Genomic DNA, 12,047 nt, shown 5'->3' on the forward strand with positions numbered 1-12,047 from the left:
TTTCAAATGAAGTGGCTTGAAGGAATCATATTATTCTTGAATATCTAATTATTGAATGGAGTACCTTCATAAAAATAGGTTCATGAATGAAGTGAATTCATATTATAACTTTGATTTCATCTCATTTGTTTAGTATAATCAATGTTGCTTTTTGATCAAAATTGTTTATTACACTTCACTTAATATTTTATGTGAATGAGCACATTTTCACACTTGACATACATATTCTTGGCGAAAAAACTAATATTTTGGTTTGCCAACTTGATATATTTTCTCAATCTAGTTCATCAACTTTTTCTCTCTCATTTAAGTTCCTCAATCTTATTAACCTCTCACCTTAATCCTTATATGACATGTTTTTTTAACATCACAACATCTTAGGTGTCTGTTAGTTTTTTCTCTCACTTACTTTTGTTTGGTTGAGGAAAGAAAATAAGAAGAAATGAATAAGTGAGAGAGATAATAAAGAGATAAAAAATAGAAAGAAATAAGTGAGAAAATATATGAATTTTTGTATTGTTTGGTATGTAGAAAGAAAACAGAAAATAAGAAGAGAAAGTGAGAAGAGACAAATTATGTATGTTTTAAAAGATAAAAATACCCTTACAATAAAAAAGAATATTTGATAAAAAGAATGGTTTTCAAATGTCATATTTGTCATTTCATACAATTCAACTTTTTTCCCTCAACTTTATCTTCATACTTGGAGAGAAAGGTCTCATATCATTTTTATCTTCTCTATATCTTCTTTCTTCTCTAAAGATATTTGAATATTGGAATGACTCAATCTCTATTGATAATAATGAGTGCAATTTATAAGCAACCTAAAGCTAAAGTAGTTACATCAGATAGCACCTAAAGGAAGGTTGTTACTAGTGATAAACTACAAGATAAGATTCCATAACTATTAGAAATATATTGTTAACAAAATGTGAGAGAAAAAGATGCAGAGTTGTTGACTAAAGTAAGGGATCTGTTATTTTCTTCTATCACGCCCCCGTAAGAGCATGTCACCATCTGTGACTTGCATCTTGGATCTGAAGTTACTGAATTTTGATGTGGGTAGTACCTTTGTAAGTATGTCAGCCGTCTGATCATGAGTTGATATGTGAAATACTTTTAGTCGTTGTTTTTGCACAAGTTCTCTAACAAAGTGATAATCAAGAGTTATGTGCTTCATTCTGGAATGAAAGACAGGATTGACACATAAATAAGTGGTACCAATGTTGTCACATAAGATTCTGAGGTGTGGGGACTATTTTAACACCTATTTCATGTAGCACGTTTGACAACCACTTGATTTCAATTGCGGTATAGGCCATAGATCTATATTCAACTTCAGTGGAGGATCTGGCTACCGTACGTTGGCAGGTGGATGACCAAGATATAGGATTTCCCCCAAGGAATATAACGTATGCTGATGTGGAGGTGTAATCATCAGAATTGTCAGCCCAATCAGCATCACTATAGGCTTCTAAGTTGAAGTTCAGAGGTTTTCTTAGTTGTAGTCCAAAGTTAATGGTGCCTTTGAGATAACGAAGTACAAGTTTGAGTTGTTGCAAATGAATCTCAGTTGGTTTGTGCATGAACTGGGAGAGTTTATTGACTACAAATGAGACATTTGGTCTGGTCAATGTAACATATTGAAGGCCCCCAATAATGCTGCGAATAGTGGAGGCATCTGTAGCTGCAAAACCATCATGGAGACAAAGCTTAGTACTAGTGCAGAGAGGTGTGGAACATGGTTTCACCCCCATCATGTTGTGTTTTTCCAAGATATCACGAATATAACCATGTTGAGAGAGTAGCAGCCCCATGGATGTAGTGATGAACTCAACACCAAGGAAGTAGTGTGGATAGCCAAGGTTCTTGAAGGAGAATTGGTTGGACAAATCTTGAATAAATTTTGACAAAAATAATGAAGAATTACCAGTCACAAGTATGTCATCAGCATATATGATAAAATAAGCTAGAACACTATAATATGAGTACACAAATAGGGATGGATCACTAAGACTCATATGAAAGCCATACTGTAGGATGTGTTTTTTCAAGGCATCATGCCAAGCTCGTGGTGCTTGTCGGAGACCATATATAGCTTTATGAAGTTTACAAACATGAGAAGGATGTTGAGGGTCCACAAAGCCTGGTGGCTGTTTCATATAAACAACCTCTGATAAAGTGCCTTGAAAGAAGGCATTATTCACGTCTAGTTGATGAAGGGACCAAGAATTACCCAATGCAAGGGTGAGTATAATTTTTATAGTTTTTGGTTTGATGACAGGAGCAAATGTTTCCTTGAAGTCAACGTCTGGAGTTTGAGTGAATCCTTTTGCCACCAAACGAGCTTTGTATCGAGATACACTACCATATGAATTACATTTTACCCGAAAAAGCCACTTACACTTGATCACATTTTGATTCTCAGGTGCTGGTTCTAAATGCCATGTGCCATTGCGAATGAGAGCATCAAACTCTTTAGACATTGCCTTACGCCAATGAGGGTATTGCATAGCCTCAGTAACACTGGATGGTTCATGATTATCCTACAAAGGATGCTTAGTAATGGTTAACAACTTCTTTGGCTTGAAAATATTATTTCTAGATCGTGTAGTCATAGAGTGTGTCTGAGTGGGTGGGTTGGTTGAGGATGTAGGAGAGGGTAAAGTACTTGATGAGGATGGAAGTGCAACAATGGTCTTTGATGGTGGATCAATAATTGCAATTGAAGGTTCATTGTGGGTGGGTTGTGGAGTGGAAGATGAGATAGATATATTGTTGTTTTGGTGCGTGAAGGGAATGATGACATGAGGTGCAGTGAGTACAGTAGAAGTTGGAGGGGGAGGTGAAGTACTTTGAACAAGGCTTATGTAAGGAAATTCCTTTTCATGAAAGACAACATGGCGTGACACATAAGTTTTGTTGGTTTTGGGTTCAAGACATATGTATGCATAATGGGAAGGGGAGTAGCCTAGAAAAATACACGATTCAGATCTAGATTGAAGTTTGTGTTTGGTGTATGGTCTTAACCATGGAAAGCAAAGACAACCAAAGGCATGGAGATGATGATAATTTGGTGACAAATGGAAGAGCATTTCATATGGTGTTTTCATGTTAAGTATATGTGTTGGTAGCCTATTTATTAAATATATTGCCGTTTGGAAGGCTGAGAGCCAGAACCGGGATGGTAATTTAGAATGATGAAGTAACGTTCTGTCAGTTTCAACAATGTGACGGTGTCTTCTTTCAGTTGTGCCATTAAGTTCAAGTGTGTGAGGCGGGGTTGTGAAATGAGATATACCATGGGAGACAAGGAATTGCTTTAACTTAATGTACTCTCATCCATTATCATAATATAAAGTAATTAATGGTAACTTAAAATATTTTTCAACAATGCTTTTGAATTGGGTGAAGATAGAGTAAACATCATGTTTATTTTTCAAGGGGTACATCCAAACATATTTGGTGTAATGATCATAAAAAATAACATAATATGAAAAACCATCATAGGATTTACATGGAGCTGGCCCCCAAACATTAGAGTAAACAAGTTGAAGTGGTTGAGAACTCTTAAGGTTGTGATCCGAAAATGGTTGTTTATGACTTTTTGCACACTAGCAAGAGGAACAAATAGCTAGCTCATAAGGCTTTATTTTGAGACGATGTTTACTGTTCAAGTGGTGAAGGATGCGAGATGAGGGATGACCAAGAATGTGGTGCCATGGAATGGAGGAAGACACAATGGAATGGAAGACACGTGGACGAGACAATGAGCAGATATAGAGGTCATTGTTGCGGGTTCCTCGCAAGAGAACCATTGTTGTCTTCAAATCCTTCACCAAAAAGTGATCCGGAAAAAATTCAATAGAGACATTGTTCGTGGTAAAAAGTTTAGAAACTGAGAGCAAATTTTGATTAACAGCATGAACACATAATTTATCATCTAGGTGAAGAGGGTGAGTATGGGTAGGAATGGTGAGTTTACCAGTGTGGCGAATGGGCAAACCTGAACCATCACCAACCATAAGTTGATCTGAACCTGAATATGGTGCATGGATTGAGAGATTTTGCAGTTCATTAGTCACATGATGAGTAGCCCCAGAGTCCATGACCCAAGTGTTTGTTGAAGGAGTTGGTGCATTCCTAACAATCATGGCGGTTGGATTTTAACCTCGTTGAGGATACCCATGTAATGTATAATAGACCTTTGCTGTATAACCAGGTTTCTCACAGTATTGGCAAATAATTTTGCGACCAAAGGATGAGTAATTAGATCGAGATTTGTTCTGATAATGGCCGTAGTTCATCTTGGATTTTGTTGCTGGATATTTGAAGCGTTGAGCAGCATGTGTAGTGGGAACCAAGGGCTGCGGAAGTGACTCTTGGCATTGTAGATAAAGTTCAAAATCTGCCAGTTTTTCATGTAGTTCTTGAAACTGTATTGGTGTGTCACGAGCACATATAGCTGCTGTGACCTCACGAAATTCAGCTCAAAGGCCATTGAGAGTGTAAAGGATTAGATCAGTGTTGTCAAGAGGATGATGGATGATGGCTAGCTCATTAGAGAGAGCCTTAATTTGATTCATATATGCAGAGGCAGAGAGATCACCTTTGGAGAGACGAGACAACTTTTCCTTGAGTGATAGAATTCGACTACGAGAACGATTTGCATACATAGTCTTTAGAATGTCCCATGCATTTTTGGAGGTTTCAACACCACCAAGCATGGTGATTACTGTGTCTGTAACAGAACTAAGGATGGCAAGTACAATGAGTTGATCTTGGCACATCCAGTGGGTATATGCAGGATTGATTTTGGTGTTGGCTTCATCAAGAAATTGCGCAGGGCGACAGAGCCTGCCATCTACATAGGCCATAAGGCCATAACTAACAAGGAGAGCATTGAATTGAACCCTCCATATAGGATAGTTGGAGCTAGAAAGTTTGGGATAAATTTGGGTTCCTGCATTTAAGGAAATGAGAGAGTTGTTATCTCCACATGGGAGATTGGTGACAGCGTAAGTAGCTTCAGGGGATGAAGTCATGATCGGGGAAAAAATGATGTTAAGCAAGAAAGGCTATGAATACCATAAAGATGTTTGAATATTGGAATGGCTCAATCTCTATTGATAATAATGAGTGCAATTTATAAGCAACCTAAAGCTAAAGTAGTTACATCAGATAGCACCTAAAGGAAGGTTGTTACTAGTGATAAACTACAAGATAAGATTCCATAACTATTAGAAATATATTGTTAACATAATGTGAGAGAAAAAGATGCAGAGTTGTTGAGTAAAGTAAGGGATCTGTTATTTTCTTCTATCATTCTCAACTAAATGGGTGAAACACTCACTTTCTACTCTATTTCTCTCCCTCCATCTTTTTTCATTCTTTCTATTTACAACCAAGGGAAGGCTTAAGTTCTCATGTTAGGCCTTTGTAGGCATGAGCCCATTAGGAGTTTAGAGAGTTTCTATTCCTTTTAAATAGAATGAATTCTACTTTTGAAAATAAGTATATGAGAATATCTGAAATTGGATTTCGAATTAGTTGAGAGTTTTCTTTCTCATATTCTATATTAGATGAACAGGTAAGGTTTTACCTCCATACCAATAATTAGATATATTTTTAATGTTAATCAAGCATATGTTTCTGTCTTGTGAGTACAGAATTAATCTCTTTTATGATATGTGTATATAACTCTTAATAAATCATGTTGCTCACATTAATCAAACCTTGACCATATAATACTTGAAGATCCAAAAGAACTTTAGACAATTGAGGCAACTCTTTATTGATTGCAATATGATGACATGAAATCATTAACTCTCTATTTAACTTGCGAGGGTTTCATACAAAATTGCCATAGTACTACCAGTAACTTCAATCTATGTTTCATTGTTATTGTTTTTAACTTTTTTGTTGGTAACTTTGTGAATACTCAATTTTGTTTGACTTAGGTAAAAAAAATTACAAAACTTTCAGAATAACAAGAAAAATAACAACATTCACGAGAGAGCATTTTTGTAGATGTTTCATAACCAATTTTATCTTTGAATTTTAATTAACAGTTAATTAATTATTATCGGTTTCATTCGATTTTAAATTTTATGTGTCACTTTTAATTCCAGAAATTAATTGGTGGTTATGTTTTTAATACATTCTTACAATCTCATCATTAAAATAAAAAATCAGTGTTATTAAAACCGAACGTTCCAGCCGGTTCAACTGGAAAACTGGTGATCCGAACCTCTTACCGGTAAGGACAATTGTTGTACCAGATATGCACTAGAACCGGTGAAAACTATTGGAGAAGAAAGCTACCACATTTTACACATTTTATGCATTTTAAACATTTTATGCATTTAACACATGTTGAATTGTTTTTCAATATGTGTTTATTAATTTATTAGCTAGTTAGTTAGCTAGTTAGTTTACACTATAAATAAGGTCATGCCTTGATCAATTCAATGAGAAATATCCACAAATTTCATCTTACACTTTTGCACTATTTTCGCAATATAGTATGAGAGCTTTCATCCTGAAGACTTTGATCACCGCTGCGCGTTCTCTATAATAATTATTATCTTTATATTTCAATATTCAACAAAGAATCATTACTCACATTCATGTCTCAACTTCTACACTTCATACTACATTTCACCATAATCACCACCTTTCTTCAATGTTATAATGGTGCAATTTCAACATGTGAAAGTAGAAAGAAATTGCGCATTTGAAGAAGTTGAAGAGATACCAAGAATTGTATTTTCATTGTCTCATTTGTCCTTCTATCTAATTTTTAAGAGGTGGCAACCGGAGGACTGAAGGTGGAAAACTCCTAATGATCAGATTGGTTCACTTCATAAAGATATTCCACCAATTTTTTTGCAATTATGTTTTCTCATTGCAATCAATTCAAGAAGAGGAAGAAAAAGAAGAAGACTAAATACAAAAACAACAATAAGATCAACAAGATCAACAACAACAATAATAAGATCAACAAGATCAACAACAACAACAAGATCCACAACAACAAGATTAAGTGAGTGAGAAAATTCAATCACGTTAGGATCGAGATTCTGATCTATTACATTGTCATAATATCAAATAGAATTATGAAGTTGGAGTCAATTGACATTTACCCTCCAGTTTGAGGGGGATTATTGGAGAAGAAAGCTACCACATTTTACACAGTTTACGTATTTTAAACAATTTACGCATTTAAAAATGTTGAATTGTTTTTCAACATTTGTTTATTAATTTGTTAGTTAGTTAGTTTACACTATAAATAAGGTTTTCCATATCTTGATCAATTAAATGAGAAATATTCACAAATTTCATCTTTCGCTTTTGCACTATTTTCGCAATAGAAACTGCCAAAACCGGTCGGCATTCCACAAAACTGGTGAATCGGCCGAGTTAGCATAAACTGGTCGGTTGGTGTATTGAAAAAGAGCAAGCCAAAACAGTGTTGTTTCATGAAGGGGTTTCAGATCTGACGGCGTCTTCAAGCTTCAGTGTTTTTGGCATCTAGCTTCACATGGCTTCATCTGCTCTGGTTCCACGTTTGTCGCGCCTTCTAAGTTCCACAACTTCATCCGCTCTGGTTCCACGTTTGTCGCGCCTTCTAAATTCCACAACTTCATCCGCTTCGGTTTCTGGTATCTTCCATGTTCTCCGTCTCATATGCTTCTGGTCGTCCAGTCTTCCACTTTATATGTTAAACTCGCGTCTGCCATGTTTCAATATCCATCTTCTATTTTAACTACAATGAGTTGTTCTACAAAAAGAGAAAATGTAAGAGTTATTTTAACTTTAGGAGTCTTTCAATGGAAAGAGAAAAGTAGAGAGTAATAATTATTGTAACAGAGAAATTTGAAGAGGTATTGTACAACTTTTTATAATCTTTTATAATAGTTTATTATTTGTTTAGTTAAAGATGTAGTACAATTTAGGAATGTGTGGTCACTTTTGATTTTGGCTTTTGGTTTGTTATAAATTTTTTATGAAGGTGTGCTTACCTTTCATTTTGGCTTTTGGTTTCTTAGAAATACTAGTATATGCCTATTTCAATTTTTCTTGTTATAGGTTTATATATATAAATATATAAATATATGTAGATATGTTTAGTTTAATTGACATTCAGTTTAATTATTGAACCATTAGTTGAACCATTGTACCACTATACCAGTACTTTGACTGATTTGATAACTGATACGGTTTTAATAACACTGTAAAAAAGAGTGTAATATTTATGCATTGATAATGTAAAGATTTACACGCAATCAGTGCATCATCCACCATTCATTTGATTACTTTTATTTAAAAGTCAATCATAATTGAATATAAATTGTGGATGATGTACTGACAGTGTAAAGAACTCCTACACCGTCAATTTACACATCTTTTTCATAAAAAAGTGGTGTGTTATACACTTTAAATTTTAAAATGCACATGCATTACAATGTTAAAAAGAAAGAGTAAATATATATTTTAGTTATTCATATTTTTTTATCTTACCAGTTTATTCATTCCAATAGGAAAAGATCTAAAATGACCCTCAATATTTTCAAATGTAGGTCAAATTAGTATTTTTTTAGTATGTTTTATAACATTTGGTAGAGACTAATTTGACTCACATTTGAAATTTTCATAGACCATTTACGTCTTTTCTTTTTTAAATGAATAAACTTGAAATGTTGAAAAATACAAGGGTGAGTGTCGAAGCACGTGTAAAAATGAATATAAAAAAGGAGAAGGGGTTCTCCTTTCTCTAACCCGTCAATCTCTTTATCATCTCATACATCCGAAAACTCTAGGAAAAAAGGAAAGCTGAGGGAGACATAGGTACATGTTAAGAACAAGCTTCCCTTTCCCAAGGAAGGGATATTCTCATTTCTCTCCCCACGTTTCAGACTTCACACTCCAACCCCAATTCCAATCTCTATCCAAAACCCCATCATCATATTCATACATCTTCTTATAATTTCCCACTCACCAAATACTTCACATCCTCGTAAGCATAAACAAATAAAAATAACACACATCATTTCTATTACATTCACAAAACCCACAGTAGCAAACCCACAAAACATGTGATTGTTAGAATTCCTGACAATTTATGGGTCACAAATATAATTCTATAATTATGTTATGGTCATTATTTAACTAGCCAAAATATAAAATGATCTTCAGTAATTAATTTGGTGGCTAAGGGCATATGTGTCATGAAATATTATAAGTGTAGATATCTTCAGACAATTTCTGATCTGATGAAGGGACTGAATCAGAATTATTGCAACTTAAGCAGTAACCGCTTCAGTTACTTTTACGGGTTATGGTCCCCATTTGTAGAGCAACGGGTTTTATTGAGTAGGCTGATGAGAATAAAGGGTATTGTGAAGAGTTATCAAAGCATAAGATAACACACCATCACAATTCCATAATGTAACCATAAGTCAACAACATTATCAAGCAACACTCTTGGAACTTGGCATTTTGATTCCCCTCTAGAGAAGCATAAGGAAAACCATCAAGAGCTCTAACATCTGGAAGATCATCACACCCTCATACCTTCGAGATTCCAAATGGCTAATCAAGGTATGCTCTTCTTCTTCACCATGAAATCTATTGGAGTTCTTCGGTCTGGATCATGGTTGTTCCATTTGGGTTTATGTATGGGCATAAACATTGGGTTATGGGAACGAAGCCATGATCATAAGGATTTCCACGTTCAATCTAAGGATTACAGTTGGAAAATCTTCAACAAGTGGTATCAGAGCCGCCCTAATTTGATTCATGTGTGAAATTAGGTTTTTTGTTGTTCTTCCCCAAATTTGGATTAATTTAGGGTTTGATGATTTATCTGTGCAATTGAATTTATTAGGATACAAATTCATGCTTTTCAAATATGTATATATAGATTTGAAATGAATCAATGTCTTTTCTGGTGTTTTTTCTTGAATTTTTGGGTGATTTTTTGGAGAAGAACGATGCAGAAATCGCCCTGTTTATTTTCTGTCGTAGAGCTCTCGCTCAAGTGAGACTGCCTCGCCCAAGTGAGAGCTAAACAGAAGCATTGACTTCTATTGCGCTGTGAGGGTTCCTCGCCTAAGCGAGAACTGGACAAAAGCTTTCGAGAGTACCTCGCCCAAGCGAGAGTACCTCGCCCAAGCGAGAGTTCAATAAGATTTATGAGGCTTTGGTATCTTTGTGCACTGACTTTAAGTGTTATTTGGTTATCCATTAAGTTGTCTGTTATTTCAAGTGAGCCAATTGAAGTGAAATGTCGCCAAAGTGACCCCTTTCATGGATATAACTCATGAGGAATATTGGATATAAGTGTGTATGGTCATTCATGCGAGTATTAATTGGCCCAAAGGAAAGTTAATATTTGGCCGAAGATCATACACATATGTGATGATAAACATGTTATAATTCTAAAATTTGTATACATGTGACTGATGAATCAATCCAAAGAGGGATTCGTCACTTGACATGCCTTATTATAAATTTTTTATCATTACAACAAGAGTACCACTTGCAGTTAATATTACTGTCCAAAGACTTGATATTAATGGGGCACTATGTATCTTGAATTGGACATACCATTATTTAAGCACATTGATAATTTTAAGTTGTGAGCATAATTTAATATTTGTCTTTTGTTCTGTTCAGCTACATCAATTGCTTCTAATCTGCAAATTTAAATTCGGTCTCTGGTCCTTAATGGTGAAAATTTTAAGGACTGGAAAGAGAACGTGGAAATTTTTCTTGGCTGCATGGATCTGGACTATGCATTAAGGGTAGAGCAACCCCCTTCTCCTTCAGAATTCAGTGTCTCTGAAGAGAGGAAGGATTATGAGAAGTAGGATCGCTCTAATCGCATGAGTCTAATGATTATTAAGTGTGGCATTCCAGAGGTCTTTAGGGGTACTATCTCATATGAGATAAACAGTGCCATAGTTTTCCTTGCTGAGATCGAAAAACGCTTTGCAAAGAGTGATAAGGCGGAAACAAGTACTCTGTTACAGAACTTGATTTCCATGAGGTATCAAGGCAAGGGAAACATAAGGGAATACATTATGGGAATGTCCAATATTGCTTCAAAACTTAAGGCCCTTAAGCTTGAGATGTCGGAAGACTTACTCATACATTTGGTCTTACTTTCCCTTCCTACACAACTCAGTCAGTTTAAGATTTCTTATAACTGTCAAAGGGAGAAATGGACTCTAAATGAGCTCATTTCATTTTGTGTGCAAGAAGAGGAAAGACTGAAGCGAGAAAGGACTGAAAGTGCCCATTATGTTAGTACCTCTACAGAGAAGGGCAAAAGGAAAATCACTTCAGAGCCCAAGAATGAAGCTGCTAAGGGTCCAGTGCAAAAGAAGCAGAAGCAGACTGATGTCTGTTACTTTTTCAAAGTAACTGGACATCAAAATAAGAAATGTGTAAAGTATCACGCCTGGCATGTTAAAAGAAAGGTACATTTCTTACTTTGGTCTGTTATGGGATCAATTTAACTTCAGTACCTAGAAACACCTGATGGTTAGACTCCGGTTCAACTTCTAACATCAGTGTTTCAATGCAGGATTGTCTAAGCTACCGAAAGCGTAATCATGTTGAAAGATACATCTATGTTAGCGATGGAAAATCGGTAAAAGTGGAAGCTATAGGGCATTTTAGATTGTTATTATGTACTGGTTTTTTATTTGGATTTGAAAGACCCTTTTGTTGTACCGTCTTTTAGATGGAACTTAATTTCTGTTTCTTATTTGGACAAATTTGGATACTGTTGTTCATTTGGAAACAATTCGGTTCAATTGTCTTTAAATTCAAATGTTATTGGAATTGGTTCACTTATGTTAAATGACAATTTGTATATGCTAAATACTATAGTTGATTATAGTGAAACCCTGAATGTGGAATTATGGCACAAGCGCCTAGGTCACATTTCTCAAAAGAGAATTGAGCGTCTTGTGTCAGATGGGATTTTGGATTCCATTGACTTCACAAACCTTAGTGTTTGCGTCAAATGCATAAAA

The 12,047-nt window shown here is 35.2% G+C and overlaps 1 protein-coding gene across 1 annotated transcript; it reads right to left on the reverse strand.

Annotated features, from left to right (window-relative positions):
• LOC109359707 lies at positions 4,167-5,045 on the reverse strand. The gene is made up of 2 exons (XM_019604402.1): positions 4,610-5,045; positions 4,167-4,489 (listed from the first exon to the last, which is right to left on the reverse strand). The coding sequence occupies exons 1-2, from the start codon at positions 5,043-5,045 to the stop codon at positions 4,167-4,169; spliced, it is 759 nt and encodes a 252-aa protein (XP_019459947.1).

The sequence above is a fragment of the Lupinus angustifolius genome, chromosome LG11, assembly GCF_001865875.1.
Source record: "Lupinus angustifolius cultivar Tanjil chromosome LG11, LupAngTanjil_v1.0, whole genome shotgun sequence".
Lineage (NCBI taxonomy): Eukaryota > Viridiplantae > Streptophyta > Magnoliopsida > Fabales > Fabaceae > Lupinus > Lupinus angustifolius.